Source organism: Danio rerio, chromosome 10 (genome assembly GCF_052040795.2).
Source record: "Danio rerio strain M-AB ecotype USA chromosome 10, GRCz13ab, whole genome shotgun sequence".
NCBI classification, from domain to species: domain Eukaryota; kingdom Metazoa; phylum Chordata; class Actinopteri; order Cypriniformes; family Danionidae; genus Danio; species Danio rerio.
The window spans coordinates 3,067,413-3,088,416 of NC_141030.1; the positions used below are offsets into that span (position 1 = coordinate 3,067,413).

The 21,004-nt window shown below is 38.5% G+C and overlaps 1 protein-coding gene across 5 annotated transcripts in view; it reads right to left on the reverse strand.

Moving 5' to 3' along the window:
* The window catches only part of ash2l (ash2 like, histone lysine methyltransferase complex subunit), a 40,923-nt gene that overhangs the window by 11,495 nt on the left and 8,424 nt on the right, over positions 1-21,004 (reverse strand). For 2 of the 5 annotated variants that reach the window (XR_015500441.1, XM_087269542.1), the window contains exons 1-10: positions 18,577-18,635; positions 15,968-16,034; positions 14,322-14,467; positions 12,636-12,724; positions 12,400-12,494; positions 8,570-8,665; positions 8,386-8,481; positions 5,659-5,734; positions 3,046-3,148; positions 1,825-2,042 (exon numbers count right to left, since the gene is read on the reverse strand). Coding sequence is in view for 4 of the 5 variants with exons in the window: in XM_087269542.1 (XP_087125668.1) it covers positions 1,825-2,042; positions 3,046-3,148; positions 5,659-5,734; positions 8,386-8,481; positions 8,570-8,665; positions 12,400-12,494; positions 12,636-12,724; positions 14,322-14,467; positions 15,968-16,034; positions 18,577-18,623 (1,033 nt within the window). In the remaining variant the exon portion in view is untranslated. Of the gene's footprint in view, positions 1-1,824; positions 2,043-3,045; positions 3,149-5,545; positions 5,564-5,658; positions 5,735-8,385; positions 8,482-8,569; positions 8,666-12,399; positions 12,495-12,635; positions 12,725-14,321; positions 14,468-15,967; positions 16,035-18,576; positions 18,651-21,004 lie in introns of those variants that run through there. The other 3 variants (NM_001110105.2, XM_087269543.1, XM_087269544.1) reach the window with 3 other exon arrangements.

Genomic DNA, 21,004 nt, shown 5'->3' on the forward strand with positions numbered 1-21,004 from the left:
AGTATAATCACAGCATGAGATAGTAATTGATTGTATTTTATAAATAGATAGTATAAGATGGTAGGGCTGCACAACATATAGTTTCAGCATCAACATCGCAATGTGTGCGTCTGCAATAGACACTTCGCAGGACCTGCAATGTCAAGTATGGATTATTGTTGACTCGCTTGTAGATTAATGGTAAATAAATTGTAATGATTTAAAGTTTATCAGTTGCATTTGTTTGTTGTTTTTCTATTAAACATACAGTTGAAACCAGAAGTTGAAAATGTCTGATGATAGATCAGACTAAACGTTTACTATTTTAGGTCTGTTAGGATTACATAAATCATTTACATTTGCTAATTTGAGATTTTTTTGTTAATTTCTAGACAGTCAAAAGTTTACACACATTTCCTTGGTATTTTTGCTGTGCTTTTAAACTGTATAACTTACAATAGTTTAAAGTAATTTTGGCCCATTCCTCCTGTCAGAATTGGTGTAACTGAGTCAGATGTGTAGGCTGTCTTGCTCGCACAAGCTTTTTCAACTCTGCCCACACATTGTCAATAGGATTGAGATCAGGGCTTTGTGATGGCCACTCCAAAACATTCACTCTGCTGTCCTTAAAGCACATTTTAACTAATTTGGCAGTATGCTTAGGCTCATGGTCTGTTTGGAAGACCCATTTGTGGCCAAGTTGTAATTTCCTGGCTGATGTCTTGAGATGTTGCTTCAGTATTTCTACATAATGTTCTTTCTTCATGATGCCATCTATGCTGTGAAGTGGACCAGTCCCTCCTGCAGCAAAACAGCCCCACAACATGATGCTGCCGCCCCCATACTTCACAGTTGGGATGGTGTTGTAGGCTTGTAAGTTTTCCCCTTTGTCCTCCAGATGTAACACTGATCATTATGGCCAAACAGTTCAATCTTAGTTCCATCAGAGCACAGGACATGTCTCCAACAATTATTCTTTTTCCCAGTGTAATTTATCTAATTGTAATCTGGCTTTGTTGTTGATTCTTGTTGATTTTCTCATGTTGTCACACAAGGAAGCAGTGTGTTTGAGGTTTTCCTTCAATACTATTCTACAGTTGTGCCTCACATTAGCTCAAATGTTGACGATTAGCCAATCAGAAACTTCCAAAACCTTGACACCATCATCTGAGCTGTTTCAGAGGCAGAATAATCTTACTGTAAGTAAACTTGACTTTCAAGGCAAGTTATAACAATTTCTCAACAAATCTCTCTCTCATTATTCTGCTATTAAGCAGAACAGAAACACATCTGATAATCCTAACTTACTTAAAAGAGAAAACGTTTAGTCACATCAACATCTGACTTTTTAAAAAAGTATGCGCCTTTTTATACAGTGTATGTAAACTTCTGGTTTCAACTGTATCTAGTGAGTGTAAAGCATTCAGGCACAGGTAAACAATAGCATTTATAGCTTTAACCGAGATTAACTAAGTTACATTTCTATAGTGAAGGCTGCCAAGTGCCATTGTACATTGACAAATACAAAGCATTTTTTTTGGCTTTCGATTGTGTGCTTTCCCCTTTAAAATTTGAATTTGAATTAGTTTATGTCCAATAAAAATCCCCCCAGCCATTCTGAAATAGTGATTTATTCTCAGAGTTTTTTAAGTCCATGTGCTGCAGTGTATTTCATATTGCAGGGTATATCGCTGAAAAACTCAATGTCAAATTTTTTCCAACATCGTGCAGCCCTAGTACTAGTTACAGTACAAGACAAAAATAGTATAACAGTAGTAATAGTATAAGATAACAGTGTAATCATAGTATAGGTAAATATTGTAATGTTGTGGAGAGCCAGTGTACCTCTGTCATGCAATGCTAGCAGGACTCTCTCGTACAGACATGCCCGGTACAGGTCTCCAGGAATGGGCTTTCCAGCCCAGCAGTCCAGCTCCAGTTTTTCCGGGTCGGGAGCATGAGGATCCGGCTCTGCTAGGATGTAGCGATAGCCATCTTTGTTGAAGGGATGTTCAAGAGGATAACCGTGAGGCGGCAGACGCTGAGCTGAGAACAGAGGGTCACTGGAACAGAGGAAAACACTTTCAGATGCTGATTTCTGGAACCTGTACAACCATTCAAAAGTGCTGGGAGGGTGGACATTTGAGCATCTTTATGAAGATTTGTATTTTATGGCTCATTTCCACTGAGTGATACGCTTTTATGACCAATCTACTGTCAAAAGGTACCAAAAAGTGAACCGTACCATACCACCTTTTGGATACCCTTTCCAAAGGGTACCTAGCACAACAAAAGGATACCAAAAGAGTTAGATGCGCAGCTGAACACTATTGGTTTGCAGAGATACATCACTAGCGCACACAAGCAGGTGAAAACAAAGGAAGCACCATATTTAAATACAGAGCCATGACATTACCCCTTAATAATATACACCAATAATAACAAGCCATGATGGTCGACCCGAGCTCAAACAAACCATGTCGTAGCCTTGAGGATCTGACGTGTTTACGAGGCTGTCTAAAGAGCAAGTAGTTTCATTTTCTCTAGAGATTTGCGTGCGCTTGCCACACGTCTATATTTGAAATAATGAATATGAGCTGATGATAATAACGTGCAGGTGATTATTAAAGTGCTTTGACATCCTTTCAGAATCGGACCAATGCAACAGTGACGTGCAATTGATTTCAAACTTATTTCCTATGGTGGTCATTTTTGACCGCCAAGACCAAAAATGTTTTTTTACAAACACTTGAAATGCTCAAATCATGGCCTAATGCCAAAAAAGTCCTACAATTTTAGGCCATTTCAATGATTCTGTGATTTAAAAAAAATTCAGAAATGACCGAAGACTACCAAAGTGTTAATGTTTAATATTTTAGCACTTTTTCACATTTGTCCTGAGGAATTTATAAACTTTTTGCACATAAATCCAATTAAAATCTTTGGAACTGTCCTCTACAAAGTCACTTTTTATATATTGACCCACAAGTGTTTAGGAAATAATGACCTTTTTCAGCAAGGATGCTTTTAATTAATTAATTAATTTTAAAGCATTTGCTGTCATACCTGCGTGTTCTCTTGGCTGCTCCAGTGGCGGCACCATCCTGTTGCTGCTGCTGTTTGCGTTTGGCTCCTCTGCCTTTTCCTGTAGCAGCTGAAGGAAGCCCACCTGAGACATAAAACACAGCCTCACTACAAAAACGTAGATGCACGATCAATCTTAGCATGATCCAAAGCTCAGTTAAAGGTGCAGTATGTAGGATTGACACCTAGTGGTTGAATTAGACATTGCAGTCCAACTTCAAAATGTCAGATATTTTTTTTCTACACCTGAACCTTCCATCGATGACTAAAGGCTGATTTACACTTCTGCATCAAGCGCACATGTATGCTATGGCGCAGCTCGTGCACCTCTCAAAAAAATGTAACTACACATCGCAATGACGCGTAGCGCAAGCTCTGTGATTGGTCAGCTTGGTAGCGCTGTCGAGTCTGGGTGGGACCGAGAGCTGCGCAAACCCAATTGAGCGATTGTTTACAAGTGTGGAGTCCCATTAAAGAGCTCCGGATAGAAAGTTTAGTTTTGTGTTTATCTCATAGTTAAAGTTGTTGCACGTCTGCCGGTTCCTGCCTCAAAATGAGCGCGTTTGAGCCACTTGTACATTCAGAAAGCATAAAAAAAAAAAAAAAAACACCAGCGAAGATACTCGACACAGAGGAACATTTACACCTTAATCTCACGAGATCTTGTTTTTATTTTTTAATTTTATTTATTTATTTTTATTATTATTATTTTATTAATTTTTGTTTATTATCATTAGTTTATTTTCTCTTTTCCTCTCTCTCCCCTTCTACTTACTACTATTATTATTTGTTATTATTATTATTATTTATTATTATTATTACTTGTCCTCTCCCTGATTTCCCATCCTCCCCTCTCCTCGACACCTTTGTCATAAATGGTATTACTTTTATTTTTTGTAATCATTGTTATTATTATTACTGTTCTGACTTGTCCTGTTATCTTTCCATTATCATTATTACAAGTATTTATACCATTATCATTATTAAGGTTGCAGTTGTTGTAGTTGTAGCGGTAGTAGTTGTAGTAGTAGTAGTAGTAGTTGTAGTTGAATAGTACACAGTGTAATAGTATAGATTGTTATTGAGTAATTGTTACGGAGATTATTGAAGTAGTAGTTCATGTAAGTAGTAGCAGAAGTAGTAATGGTGTGGTAGTTACAGTAGTAGTAGTAGTCGTTGTTGGTGTAGTAATATCAGTAGTAGATGCTGTTGATGTAGATGTAGTAGAAGCGATTGTGGTGGTGGTAGTAGCAGTAGTAGTAGTAGCAGCAGTAGACATTGTTGTATTAGTTGTAGCAAACGCTATAGTAGTATCAGTAGTGGTAGTCGTTGTAGTAGTTTCAGTATTAGTAGACATTGTAGTAGTAGTAGTCGTGGTTGTGGCTGTAGTAGAAGCAGTAGTAGTTGTTATATAAGTAACTTTCTGTAGTAGTAGTTGGTGTAGCACTTGTGATTTATTATTATTGTTGTCAGTTATTACTGTTGTCCTTTCTCTCTTTTTACTCTCATTTTTACTGTCATACATTAATAAGCATTGTTGTTACTCCCTACCTCTGACTGGTTTCTTTCTATATGTTTTATCTATATCTGTGACACTTGCTTCATTTATTGACTGTTATTGTTCCTTATGCATGTACTCTGACCTGTCCACCAAGTTACCTTTACATGCATACACACACTCACACGCACACACTCACACACATACCAGTACATGACTATATTGTTGTTGTTTTTTTTTGTTTGTTTGTTTCGTTGCTTTGTATTTGTTATTTGTTGACGTTTTCTTGTATTTGCATGATTTTTGCATATTTAAAAAAAATAAAAATAAATAAAAATCTCACGAGATCTTGTCTCACCCCTAATAAATGTTATTTAAAAAAAATGCATGTTCACATGACTGAAATTAAATGCACTGTTTTCCACCAAGGCAGCTCAGGGTGCTAAAATCTAATTGGGTAAACTGGCAGTGGGTGGGTTATAGAGGACAATGCACATTTTCAAAGGACAAAACTGACTTTATCATAATTATTATAGTTTTTTAGATAAACAAGTATGCTTACAATGTTTCTAAAATATCTGCAAGCACATCATGGTATTTTTATGCTTTAGAAGAGTCAAAAACATACATACAGCACCTTTAAAGTTCAACATTAGCAGAGATTACAGTGTTGATCGGGGACTGAGTTCAACCGAATGACCATGGCTTTCGACAGACAACAATTAAGCACGTAAAAACCTCCGTACATTCAATGCCAAAAGCCATGATGGTTAGATAGAGTCTAAAAGGGAAAAGACAGGGTGCAAGCACACAGAAACGAACATTAGTGCCAGCATCCGGCTGCAGATTGAGGGGAAAGTGACCAGGAGGAGCAAGCAAATCAACCAAGAGCGCAAAGATCAATGCAAAGCGAGGGGAAGTTAAAGGAGCACCAAACACCAGCCTCCCGTTTCAAAAGCCACATGTAAAACACCTCATAGTCACCTGAAAAGGTTGATCCACCTGGAATACAACGCACAGCTTTACAGGAACTGCCTTTACAATGACAATCAAATATGCAACTGGAAGCATTTCAATGAGGGGGTCGTCAGTCTTACCGTTCAATCCTCCAGCACCCGTGACTGTGGTCATCTGCTTCTGGTTGTCATACGACGGTCCGATGTTGCCCAGATCCTGGGTAAAACCAAACACAGAACATTGTTAACAATAAAGACAAGGGGCCCTATCATACACCCTGCGCAGGTTGGCGCAAGGCATGGTGCAGTAGTCTTTTGGTAGTTTCAGCTTGGCGCAAGAGTGGTTTTGAGGCGTTGCGCTACGCTGTTTAAATAGCAAATGCATTAGCGCTCATATGTGCGCCCATAGGCGTTCTGGTCTAAAAAGGAAGGCGTTCTGAGGCGGACCGCTGGCGCGTTGCTATTTTGAGAAACTATAATAGATTTTTCATTAGACCAAAACAAACCCGTTTCCCTAACCAAGAGCGAATGTGAAAGTGATCCATTATCTCTCATTCTCACGCAGTAGATGCTCTGTTTAACAGTTTTCTGTAAAAAACTGTTAACTGTTTGCTTGTGAAATGCTCATTTTTTCCACTTAGACTTACTTTGCGTCCTGTAAATAGCGAATGCGCTCTTGGCGTGGCGCAGCTGACTCTTAAAGGGAATGGGAGATGAGACTCTGATTGGTTTATTCTCAAAACACACCTATAACTCATTAAGAAAATAAACTCAACCCTTTTAGACCATGCGCCACGGCGCAAAGCGGATTTTCCCGTCCTTAAATTAGCAAAAACGCGTTCTGACACGCCCTGAAAGCGTTTGCGCTCTGCGTTTTGCGCTCTGCGCATGGACCGTCAAAATAGAGCCCTAGTTCACAACCAGATGCTTTTCCCTTGTACTTATCACTGTCATTTAACGCCTCATGATTAAACAAACAGCAACAGTATTATAAACGCAACAGCAACTAAGTGAGCATGAGGGAGTTGTTAGGATGAGTAGCAAACATGATCCAATGTTGAGTTTTCGTTAACTTTTCTTTCATGATCTACAAGCTCACCGAGCGTTATCTAATGTCAGGGGATGATTTTAGGTGTTTACTCTGCTCATTGCAGCTGAAAATCTTCCGGGTTTGATTGCGGAAAAACATCTCGTAAAACGCTGATGATAAACGAGAGCGAAAAAAAATGTTGATCAAAAAGCATGTAGCAACAACTATTTAGAACAGAATTTTGTTTTATTCAGTTTAGCTCCATTTAAATTATGTAAATATATCTGTACATATATCCATGTCTAATCACCTGAATTCATAAAACTTTATATGCTTTATACTAGAGGTGTGAACTAGAGATCTGCGCGGGACTAAATTTTGAATCCCGCTCCCGCCCGCACCCGCCAGGTTTTAGCCCTAACCCAACCGCTCCCGTCTATATTAAGCATTTGTTGTCCCGCTGCCCGCCCCGCCCCGTTTTCTACCGGCCGCGCTCGATCCCGCTAAAGAGCGGGGCAGAACAAAACCGAAAATCACCAACCCAACAAGCTTTCTGTATAAACACACATACACACAGAGCCAAGCACACACACACACATACACAGACAAAGCTCTCTCTCTCTTATTCGCGCGCGCGCACACTAATACACACACACATAAGCACCAAGCACACACACAGGCAAAGCTCTCTCTCTCTCTCTCTCTCTCTCTCATTCGCGTGCGCACACTAATACACACACACAGGCAAATCTCTCTCTCTCTCTCTCTCTCATTCGCGCGCACACGCACACACACACACACACACACACACACACACACACACACACACACACACACACACACACACACACACACACACACACAGACATACCTCTCATTCGCACACACACAGCAACAAACAAGCTAAACACAGCATCGCGCTATTTCATTTACACACATACATACATACGCGTGGTCGCTCGGGAGTCGGGAGCGATATTGCTAGACAGCTCCCGTCCCAAATTAAACCCGTTACCGACCGCTCCCGCGATTTATTCGCAGAAATCTGGTCGGGTCCCGCGGCGCCCGCGGGACAGCCGCGGGAATGCAGACCTCTAGTGTGAACCTATACTGGTCTCACGGTTCGGTTACGATTATCATGCCTTCGATTCGGTTCAATTTGATAACTCGGTGCATTGACGATGCTTTCTATATACAGTGTTATATTTTAGAAGGGAGGCTATAACAAGCTGTCTGTATAAATACACAGACACACAGCACCACACTGTCTCTCATTCAAACACATACACAAACATAGACAGCACCAAACACACACACACACACACACACACACACACACACACACACACACTTAAGCCCTCGTAATAGGGAGAGCTCGCGCTGAGCGGAGCAGAAAAACGAAAAAAAAAAGAAGCACTTTTCCGACAGTCCCTTACTGAGAGCCCCTCTCAGCGCGAGCTCTCCCGGATAAACACATATTACGAGGGCTTAAACGGAGCAGTGCTCGTAATGTCGAGCGAAAAAAAAAAGAAAGACAGCTTTGAAACATAACCAGCCTTGTCTTTTTTCAGGAAACACACTTTAGATCTTTTTAGATCTTTTAGAATTTGGCAAAATATAAAACAATAAGTATAAAAGTATTATTTCGATCTTCTTAAAATGTATAAGACAGCCAATGATGGATATTAAAATACTACAACAGTTTTAAAATCAACACCATCATGAGAAAACGCAGTATGACCAGAATATCCCTCAAGTATCTCTTTTAAATAAAAACATCTGTGTCTCCAAAGTACATGAAACATCAAAATTCGGTTGAATAGGGTCAAAGGTCAAACCTGATCGAGCAAACCAAATTTAGGATAGTCCTCTTCAGGGTCTTTGCTGCCAGGATCAGGATGTTCTTTCACGAGGAAAACATCGCGCTCTTTGCTCTGAGGTCAAACAACACAGCTTTTATTAAACACTATTAAACCAAATTATTGACCGACAATAAAATAATAAAAGATTCAAATAACTCACCATGGTTTTGACGATGTTATTTGGCCATGTTAGTTTGCCGGGTCTCTGGCGGGTCGTCATACACTCCCAATATTTGTCAATGAAAGGTATGATGTCCTTTACAACCAAAGAACATGATTTATTTCAGTTATATTTTATTGCTGGATTTCTTTCTGAATATTTGCATTGCGTCTCACAGCATGTATAAACCTGCAAATTCACATCGATACTTTATAAATTCACCTTTATAAATGCACAATGTCCCAAACAATAGACATAACAGACAACAAAGTTTGTAGAGTTTGTACAGTTGAGGTGAGAATTATTAGCCTATTAGCCTAATATTAGACTAATTATTAGCCAATTTCTGTTTAACAGAAAGATTTTTCAGCACATTTCTAAACATGATTTTTAATAACTCATTTCTAACAACTGATTTATTTTCTCTTTAAGATGACAGTACATAATATTTTACCAGATATTTTTCAGGATACTAGTGTTCAGCTTAAAGTGACATTTAAAAGCTTAACTAGGTTAATTAGGCAAGTCATTGTATAATGATGGTCTTCCCTGTAGACAATTAAAGTAAAAATTGCTTAAAGGGTCACGATACACCAAAACACATGTTTTGAGCTGTTGACAGTCGTATATGTGTCCCACACTGCTAAAAACACTATTAGGACACCTATATTTCACTAAAAAGTGTCAATTGGTTGTTTTTGCGTTATTTCAAGCAAATTCGTACATCCTGTTTGAAACTAATTTTTGAAGCTGCGTCACGGCCATGACATAATAGCGTGTATTCCAGCGTGCAGACTGGGCGTCTGTGCCAGAGTGTGTCTTATTACGTCTTACAGTGTAACCGTACGTTCACACCGAAAGCGGCGAGAGCGTCAAAGTAGCCGGAAGTCATTCATTTTCAATGAGAGCCGGCGGCGATAGGCGACGATAAGCGGCGAGGAGCAGCGCGGCGCGTCTTCGCCGGCGTGAGCGTCGAGGAGAGTTGAAATGAAGTCAACTTTATGGTAATGAGCTATGACGCAGTTCGGCGGCAAGCAATCAGAATAAAGATGTCCACCGCTTAATAGCAGTTCAGGGAACACAGACCTGTGAACTTTGGTTCTGACCACAGTTGTTCCCAAGGGTTTGATTATTGCGGTCGCCGGATTTCCAATTATTTACAATGTTTTCTTACAGGAACATATATTAAATAAGTTACTGGCGAGTTACTGATGTTCATTAATGTTATATAAATTTATCTTTAAAAAGCGGGAATCTCACGCGATGTGACAGTACAAAACAGTACTGCTGCTTCAGGATATTTCAGATATATGGACACATATTGGATAAATAGAGCAAAGCCACACCACATGCAACTTGATCTTCCATTGTTATATGAATTTGATAAGAAGTGCGCAACATTTTCCCGCTAAAAACATGTCTTATGCAGGAATGTAACTGATAATGCTGCAACGGCTCCTTTAAGTACGAGATTAATGTAGCGAGTTTTGATGCTCTCGCCGCCGGAGCTGAAGGCAGACATCGTTGTCGCCAGGGCGGCCAGAGCGACCTTGGACGCTCTCACCGCTATCGGTGTGAACGTACGGTAATGCATTAATGCATTAGTAAGGCTTGGTTCAAACCAATCAGCGCGCTCTATTGTGCAACTTCATTAATATTCATTACTGTCACAGTGTTTAGACGACAGAGACGCCACGTTGTGTTGGCAAAACAAGCGTGAAGTGTTGCTTTTATAGTTTGCTACCATTAAGTTTTGTTTTCATTTTCTCTCTGTGAGAGCTCAGCTGGAGTCACGTGTGAATTAACAGTGTACGCGACGCTCGACAACAATAACTTACGTGTCTAAGGAGGATTATTGTTTACCTGAGAGCTGTTCTCATCTGCAAACGCTGAGATCTGGATTCACTTATAGTCTCCTCTTAATAAAGACGCGGCTCTAGTTGCTGGTGATTGTCCTGTCTCTACAGATTTGGTAAGTGAGCGACCAGTGCTCTTTGTTAATTCAGTTTGTTCGTATCGAAAAACTATTGCACCAAGTGTAAACATGTTAGCACCACAACCAAACTTTTACCTTGTGTAGGGTTTTCACCCCATTTTGTGACCGGAATAACACACGCGGCTTTCTGACGCTACCTTCCGTGTGCATCTAAGTTTCCGGGAAATGCGGAGGGTTTTTTTCTCTCATTCGCCGTGCGGTATCAAACATTGCATGAAAAATACACGCTTACAGCAGCTCCTCGAATCAAATATCACGTTTGTCGCGAGGGGCATGAATGAATTCCCTGAATGAAAGAGCCAAACTGCAGTTAAAGTCCACAGTTTAATAATTTGGCAAATAATTCGACTACAGATGTCCATGTAAACACAGTCACTTTGTCCTCTGTGGGTGTGTTTTGATTCTGAAACTCGCGCGTGCACAAATAGACACTCCCACACCATCCCACTTTAGTTCCTCCGACACTCCCCCCTAAACAGAGCTGGACACGCCCACTTTTCTGACTTTTTCCAAAGTAGAGGTGTGAAAACACCCTGCTGAAACGAGGGGCTTTCATGGCCCTTTAAGGGGGCTAATAATATTGAATTAAAATGGTTTACAAAAATTAAAAGCTGATTTTATTCTAGCTGAAATAATACAAATAAGATTTCTCCAGAAGAAAAAACATTAGAGGAAATACTGTAAAAATTCCTTGCCCTCTTAAACATAATTTGGGAAATATTTAAAAACAGAAAACAAAATTTACAGGAGAACGAATCATTTTGACTTCAACATGATAACATTGGGCCCTGTCATAAAGGATATAAGGCATGCATGGCGCATTTTGTTGCTATTTTCAGAACAGCACAACTGTAATTTTCACATTTTGCGCCACGTTGTTTAAATAGCAAATCCATTTGCGCCACTGAGGACTCAAGGGTGTGCTGATCTATAAAGGAGGTGTGTTAAGGTGCATTGTTGGTATGTTGCTATTTTGAGAAACTGAAATAGACCGCACCATTGACAAACTAGAAGCTCTAAAGGCTAATTTACACTTCTGCGTATAAATGCATGGCAACGCGTAAGGCATGCACCGTGGGTCACGCAGATCACTCGATCACTAGCTTTTTCAGTTTATTCATGACAATGTAGATTTTTATAATGTTACTATTATTAGCAGTATTATTTATTATTTGCATATTTCTATTTGTTTGAATAAAAACAAGTTTAGATTTGTCCAACTGTTGGGTTTTGGAGGTGTCTGCATCCCCATATGGGGTGTAAGAACAGGACGCGTGTTTGAATAACTCTATATAACGTTTTGTATAACGTTTTTTTGACCATTATAATTGATCATTCAATCGTTGTTGGAAATTAGAACTAAATTTTGAAATAGTTTTGAGACAAATCTTTGCGCTTAAACCAATTTAATAAGTAGGCTAATGGATGTCTCCAGTGGAGTACGTTTCCACCGTTTCCTACTCCACCAAAGTAAAGGAGTAAAGAGTTAAAGTAAAGTAAAAGAAAATAAAAGAGAATGAATGGAGGAGGCTCATTCCTTATTCTTGTGCTGCAGATGCTCTGTTTAACTGTTTTCTCACTAGTAAAGCGTAATAATACATTAAGAGAATAAGCACAACCCTGTTCGACCATGTGCCAGGGCAAACCATATTTTTACGTCCTTAAATTAGCGGATTCAAACCTGCTCTTAATGCTTTTGCACCATGCGCTTTAGACTTTGCGCTTAGATCAATAAAATAGAGCCTTTTAAAAGTAGACCTTAAGTTTGGTTGCCATTTCAAAGAGCACAACATGAATAGCATGCCTCTGCAAACAATCTCAGCTGAAAGTGTACCTTATCCTTAGAGAACATAGTTTTAGGATGCTCCTCTTGAGTTCTGGACCGCCATGTCAGATTTGCCAAAGCAGTGAGACACATTTCCTTCAGATCTGGGCAAATAAAACCAATCAACAATGAACACTATAAAAAAGGTCTTGTTCATGTTCTGGATCTGACAGGGTCATTCTGTGTCTTTTCTGAAAGCACTGTTGAACCAGTATTTAATAGTTTAAGTAAACCGATCCACTCACTGGCTTGTTTCCTCAGAAAGTAAGTGTTTCCACTGTGGTGGCACACGTTGCAGTGAAACACATAATTGGTCATGAATGGCAGGCAAGTTCTGCAGGAAGGAGAAAGCAGAGTGTAAGTGTATGTGCACATGGGACACCCATACATCCAAGTAAAGTCCACTGCATAAAAAGTCAGTCAACACATTTTGGACAACCATAACCAATTTCACACAAAACAATTGTATTTATAGAGGGGATTAGAGATTTTTGCTGCATCAATCAAAGCGTAAGAGTTGAGAAAGTTTTTAAAAATAAAATTAAAAAAGTAATATTCCACTCTATTCTATCTGCTTGTGCACGAACCGCACATGCTCACCATGTAAATATCATTATCAATTTTTGATATTCCACTTCTGGTTCTTGCAACACATTTTTTTGTGGTTTGTGGTTTCAGGTTTGAAACCACTTGAGGGTGTAAATTGTCAGTAAATGTTCATTTTTAGGTAACCGTCCCTTTATTTTGATCACATGCTTATGAAAATGTAAATAATGTTGCATTGATAAAACAAACAAAACATTTTTAGTATTTTCTTTGTTTTGATTAAGGTGAAATACAAGCCCAAATCAAAAACAGTAGTGACAGTAAAGCATTTACCACTTTCTAATGTTGCCATTCCTGTTCACAACACTAAAAATACATTTAAGGACTGAGTCACCAAGTGATGAAGTGTTTCAGGTGTCATTTTCTCATTGTCTTCATGTGTTTAACAGTACGGTGTCTTCGTTGTCGAAATTTGCACTTCAAAATGCGCCACACATTCTCCATTGGAGACAGGTCGGGATTGCACGCAGGCCAGTCAAGTACCTGTACCCTCTTCCTCCACAGCCAGGACTTTGTAATGTGTGCTGATTGTGGTTTTGCATTGTCTTGTTGAAATATGCATGGGCGTCCCTTTGTTAATTCATCCTATGTTTGTTAAAACCAAACATTTCCTACTGTAGGCTACCACTTTTGTAATAAATAGAAAGCAAATACAGTTGAAGTCAGAATTATTGGCCCCCCTGAATTATTAAACCGCTTGTTTATTTTTTCCCCAATTTCTGTTTAACGGAGAGAAGATTTTTTTTTAACACGTTTCTAAGCATGATAGTTTTAATAACTCATTTCTAATAACTGATTTATTTTCTCTTTACCATGATGACAGTAAATAATATTTTACTACATATTTTTCAAGACACTTCTATACAGCTTAAAGTGACATTTAACGGCTTAACTGGGTTAATTAGGTTAACTAGGCAGGTTAAGGTGATTAGGCAAGTTATTGTATAATGATGGTTTGTTTTATAGGTTATCGAGAAAAAATATGGCTTAAAGGGGCTAATAATTTTGTCTCTAAAATAGGGTTTAAAGAATTAAAAACTGCTTTTATTCTAGTCGAAATAAAACAAAAAAGACTTTTTCCAGAAGTAAAAATATTATCAGACACACTGTGAAAATTTCCTCGCTCTGTTAAACATCATTTGGAAAATATTTTAAAAAGTAGAAGAAAATTCGAAGGGGGCGAATAATTCTGACTTCAACTGTAGTATTTGTATTCTCTGGCTGCTGGCTCTTCTTGAAAATGAATGTTATTCGGCTACTCTGCCGCTCTCGCCATCTGCAGTGTGAAGGCACCGTATATAAGGGGATAAGAGAGAGAATCTTACGCCGTGTCGATGCTGAAAGTGTCTGCGGTGAACCACTTCATGCACAGCGCACACTGCAGCTCCACTTCACCCAGCTGACGGCCGTTCTCATCGTCTCCAGAGCCCGTCTGAGCGTCCGCTGCTTCAGAACTGTCCCCGGCTGTATCCTGAAGACCCAAACAGACTGAGCGTTATTAAACAGAAGTTAAAGGTGATGTAGGAAATTCAATGAGATAAAAGGGTGTCGTTTAAAATGTACAATTACTTTTAAATCATAATAGCATACAATTAAAGAACGCAACAAGCAAGAATTCATCTTCAGGCAATAGCATAACAAGTTATAGTATGCAAAGATTTAGACAGTACGAATAGAGAACTTTGTATGTAGTTAGCTTGTACTGTTAATACTCATCCATGGGAAATTAATTTAGAATTTATAAGCAATGTGCTTAATCTGAACTAACAAACTACCAAAACAGTTATGCAAATCGAAATATCCCTGTAATTTGAAACAACACCCTTGAAAATACTGCATTGGAAATAAACAAATGAATTTAAATAGGAATACTAAAACTACAAAAAATGATAATAAAATAAAACAAATACTATCTAGAAATTAGGGTGGTGCAATTCAGATCCCAACTGTTTGTATTAAATGAGTAATTCAATACAAAAAGAACTTAATGAATGCTGAAAAATAGGGGTGTCAAAATTAATTGTTTCTTCGGTGCACCACGATGCAGACAATTCAGTATCGGTTCATTAATAATCATAACCGGTAATTACTGACGTCATTTACCTCGATCGCGAGTATTTACAACGCTCAAACTACTTGAAACTTATAAACTGTGCACAATTTTACTGTGTGTGTTTGCGTGATCAGTCTTACACTGACATATACAACAATAGCCCCTATTTCACTGAGATCGAGAGAATGAAAGTACTCCATTTGTCTCTCTCTCTCGCGCTCTCTCTCTCTCACACACACACACATACACAGGCACGCACGCACGCACGCACGCACGCACGCACGCACGCACGCACGCCCATTTGACCTGCTGGCGTGGCTTTTCTTCTCCTCTCGGCTGTTTTACAGCGTTACTTCTGTATAAAGAAACGAGCGCGTGTCTGCAGACTTTTCTCCACCGTGTCAATCATACATCAGCTGGGAGATCGCCACTGCGACTTATCAGTGTCACTCATCTGTGAAGAGCGCAGCGCGCAAGAGCCAATCGCAACCGTTTTTGTTGAGGGTGTGACCAATCAAAGAGGTGTAAGAGAACTAGACAAGGATCAGAAATTGAGCTGGATATTTATATTTGTTTATATTATTTGCTAAATGCTCGTTTTGTTTAAAGTTACAGTTTATATATCTGACTGTTTGCATTAAATGACAAAATTGTATTACAAATAGTATATAAATGTAAATATATTCTTACATTTTAATACAAGAAATGCTGCTGTGAAGAAAATATAAAACTGTGTATGGAAAGCACCGTCAATGCACCGTGATGCACCGAGATATCGAATTGAACCGAATCGATGGCATGATAATCGTAACCGAACCGTGAGACTAGAGTAGGTTAACAGCTCTACTGAAAAACTTTGAAAACATTGTGGAAATTGTAGAAAGTTCAACTCCTCATGTGTCAAATATCCTACAGTACCATAGTCTCCTTTCCACTGGACGACTCGGTCTCCATGTTTGTGGTCAGATCTCCAAAAGAGGCATCTCTGCAATACACACACACACAAAAATGAGACACAGAAACTGACGGAAAATTCTCTGTAATTCATTCTTAAACACCAGCTCATTATGCGCTCACATTTACATATAAACAGCCCAGCCCAAATAAATAATAAGTCAATTATAAATATATCATCAATTCATTCATTTTGCTCTAGCGTAGTCTGTTCAGGGGTCGCAACAACAGTGAAATGAACCGCCAACTATTCCAGCATGTTTCATTCACACACACACACACTCATACACTATGTATAACCAAGTTTATTTAATTTACCTACTGTATAGCGCATGTCTTTGGAAAACCAGAGCTGTCAAAAATTTTAATCAATAATTTTACAGCTTTGCCAAACTGAGGTAAAGTTATTTTTAAATTCGCACATTCTGCCTTTTGCGTTCCATAAAATAGTAAATCTGAATTTAAAAAGGCTAATACAGGTTAATTATCAAGACATACTGTTATGAGCACAACATATATTATATTTGTAACTGTAACATAAAAAAGCTGATAAACACGCTTATCCCTATTGAACGGGCGAGGCAGTGGCGCAGAAGGTAGTGCTGTCGCCTCACAGCAAGAACGTCGCTGGTTCGAGCCTCGGCTCAGTTGGCGTTTCTGTGTGGAGTTTGCATGTTCTCCCTGCCTTTGCGTGGGTTTCCTCCGGGTGCTCTGGTTTCTCCCACAGTCTAAAGACATGCGCTACAGGTGAATTGTGTAGGCTAAATTGTCCGTTGTGTTTGAATGTGTGTGTGGATGTTTCCCAGAGATGGGTTGCGGCTGGAAGGGCATCCGCTGCGTAAAAACTTGCTGGATAAGTTGGCGGTTCATTCCGCTGTGGCGACCCCAGAATAATAAAGAGATTAAGCCGACAAGAAAATGAATGAATGAATCTCTATTGAATGTCCTTATATTGTTTACCACGCTACTTTAAATGTTCAATCTGAAATCGCATATATTCAAAACATTATTAGCGCTATTAGACTTTATTAAAACTATATAGGCTGTCAACAATGTTGTTCTTTGACAGCCATTACCTGTGCTAATATGACTTCACTCTTTATTATTTGTAAATTATCCTTTTTTGAAATTATTAAAAGGTGAAAGTTTAAATGTGCAAAAATAAAAACAACTTTACACCCAATTTCTGACAATTGAAAGCAACCTACCTGACAAAAGTCTTGTCTCCTATGAAAGTTTTAGGAACAACAAATAATAGCTTGACTTCTAGTTGATCATTTGGTATCAGAAGTGGCGTATATGAAAGGCAAAGGCCTCTAGATTACACCTATTTGACCACAATAAAATATGATCATGCCTTGATTTTTAATGATTTAATAAGGACAGTAAGGTCTGACTTTGTTTAGACTAAAGTCTCATCACTGAACAGGAATAATGTCTAGTATAGAATATAAAGTCCTGCTGCAGTGGAGACAGAATTAATATTGTGTCTGACTCCATCATGAGCTTGGAGGACTGCATCCATACATCTCTGCACTGACTCAAATCACTGATTAATAAAGTCATCTGGAATGGCAAAGAAAGCGTTCATGCAGAACTCCCAGAGCTCATCAAGATCCTTTGGATTCATTTTCAATGCCTCCTCCTCCATCTTACCCCAGACATGCTCAATAATGTTCATTTCTGGTGACTGGGCTGGCCAATCCTGGAGCAGCTTCTTTGCTTTCAAGAACTTTGATGTGAAGGCTGAAGTATGAAAAGGAGCGCTATCCTGCTGAAGAATTTGCCCTCTTCTATGGTTTGTAATGTAATGGGCAGCACAAATGTCTTGATATACTGAATGTAACCCCAAACCATGAGTTTTCCTTCGCCAAACTTGACTGATGTCTATCAGAATCGTGGATCTATGCGGGTTCCATTAGGTCTTCTGCAGTATTTGTGATGATTGGGATGCAGCTCAACAGATGATTCATGGGAAAAAAAAATCTATCTTCTGCCACTTTTCCAAATAATCAACTAGAAGTCAAGTTACTATTAGTTGATCTTACAGCTAGAATCCACGACAAGACTTTTGTCACGAAGTGTACACGATCTCAAAAGAAAGCTTGAAAAAAGTACATTTACACACACACACACATGTATGTATAAAAAGATATTAATATTCTTACTATTATGAAAAACTATATTATGTCTTATTATGAAAGCAAAATGAAACTGATGTCCAGAGTAACGTTAATTAATCCTTTGTTTTGACAAGGACTTTTAAAGTAACGTTAAACCATCCTAAATAATGCTTAAATACCGCTAATGCAGTCTCAGTATGTTAATAATATAAACATCACATTCATAAAGCAAATATAGTTCTGATTAATAAAGAAAGAGAGTGTAAATGAGAATAAACAATCGTAATAGCAGCATCAGTTCATTTCAACGCTCGACATGATAGCGCTGTGGTGTTTACGCGTTAAAGAAGCAACACCAACATCAAGGCTGTGCAAAGTAGCCCTTCATATGTCTGTAATATTAAAGTTAGACTTGTTGTTCATTGAATGTTTATTTTTGTTGATTCTCACCCGTCCGCGGTGTCTCTCTCAGTCACAGATCGCGCCTCTGCAGCCATCTTTCAAATAGCAGCAGCTAAAGACGCAAATCTCGCGATGACTCGGAGCTTCTTCGCTGGAGTACGGCGAGATTCCCGCAGCGCACATTGACACCTGCCGGAATACTCTATAATAACCACCTAACCCTCGTTACGATCTCATCATTTGTGTATTTCAAGCTTTAAAATATCTTCTTTTGTGTTCAACAGAAAGTCTAACATATTTGTGACAAGTGGAGGGTGAGTAAATGATGACAGAACTTACATTTTTTGGGTCAACTGTTCCTTTAACACATAACTGTCCAGTTCAGATTGAGCAGAATCCTCAAGTCAATTAATTAATACAGCATTTTCCTGTTGACTATTTTGGGCATCAAACAATTTGAATTTTGTGAGATTTCGTGAATGCATTGGCATTTAGTCTTCCAAGCAATAAAAATAACTGAAGACTTACAATGGTCTCTCTTGTGTGCATGAAAGTCTTGTATATGACCGTCATCATAAGAGATGCTTTACCATGCTGTTGGGACATTTTAATTCCTGTTCATATTTAGTGTGTGTTCAGTCGAAGTCAAAATCATTAATCAGAATCATTTCATCCGCTTATCCGGGGCCAGGTTGCGGGGGCAGCAGTCTTAGGAGAGAACTCCAGACTTCCCTCTCCACGGACACTTCCTCCAGCTCTTCCGAGGCGTTCCCAGGCCAGCCGTGAGACATTCCTCCAGCGTGTCCTGGGTCTTCCCCGAGGCCTCCTCCTGGTGGGACATGCCTGAAACACCTCCCTGAAGTCACTTCAGCTGACTTCTCTCCATGTGGAGGAGCTCTACACAGTGCTTTGGGCTTTTTAGCAAACGATTATTTTTGCATTCAGTTTTCCCTTTGTAACAAAAAGCTTTATTTATGATAAGGTGTTTACTTTTGTTATCTTCAATTAATATTTAATTAGAAGTGAATAACAGCTCAAATGTCCTCTCTTTCTTCGTGTAGACCAGATAATGAAAACTAAAAACTCATGATCTCAATTGGATTCAGGTCAGGACTTTGACTAGGCCACTCCAAAGTCCTCATTTTGCTTTTCTTCAGCCATTCAGAAGTGGCCTTCCTGGTGGCTTTGGACTTTTTCACCCAGGACTATGCAGTTTAGGATTTAGTTTTTTAAAAAAACCTCAGGATGTGTTTGCTTGTGTTAACTTTGACTAATATTTAAATTTGTTTGATTGTTATTGTTTCTTAAATTATAAATAACCCCAACTCTGCCTCTCTAGTAAATAAATAAGGCTATTTTGATTTACATTTCACTATTATCTATTTATTTATTAGCATTCCAACAACATGCTTGCTTGCAGTAAAGTCACAAAAGTGCAAATATATGTAATCATGGATAAAAATGATGGAAAGAAAAACCAAAATAGATTTTTTTTTACTGTTAAGCTACAGTATGTCTTGTAATTTAGATTAAAAGACCATTGTTATCTAAAAAAAATATATATATATATATATATATATATATGTGTGTTTAATAAGTTTGAACTAAGTGGTCAGAAGTGAATAACAGCTCAAATGTCCTCTCTTTCTACATGTAGACCAGATACTGAAAGCTAAAAACACATGATCTCAATTGGATTCAGGTCAGGACTCTGACTAGGCCACTCCAAAGTCCTCATTTTGCTTTTCTTCAGCTATTCAGAAGTTGCCTTCCTGGTGGCTTTGGACTTTTTCATCCAGGACTATGCAGTTTAGGATTTAGTTTTTTAAAAAACCTCAGGTTGTGTTTGCTTGTGTTAACTTTGACTAATATTTAAATTTGTTTGATTCTTATTGTGTCTTAAATTATAAATAACTCCCAACTCTGCCTCTCTAGTAAATAAATAAGGCTATTTTAATTTAATTTACATTTCACTATTATCTATTTATTTATTAGCATTCCAACAACATGCTTGCTTGCAGTAAAGTCACAAAAGTGCAAATATATGTAATTATGGATAAAAATGATGGAAAGAAAAACCAAAATAGATTTTTTTTTACTGTTAAGCTACAGTAAGTCTTGTAATTTAGATTAAAAGACCATTGTTATCTAAAAAAAAAAAAAAAAAAAAAAAAAATATATATATATATATATATATATATATATATATATATATATATGTGTGTGTGTGTGTGTGTGTGTGTGTGTGTGTGTGTGTGTGTGTGTGTGTGTGTGTGTGTGTTTGTGTTTAATAAGTTTGAACTAAGTGGTCAGAAGTGATTAACAGCTCAAATGTCCTCTCTTTCTTCATGTAGACCAGATACTGAAAACTAAAAACACATGATCTCAATTGGATTCAGGTCAGGACTCTGACTAGGCCACTCCAAAGTCCTCATTTTGATTTTCTTCAGCTATTCAGAAGTGGCCTTCCTGGTGT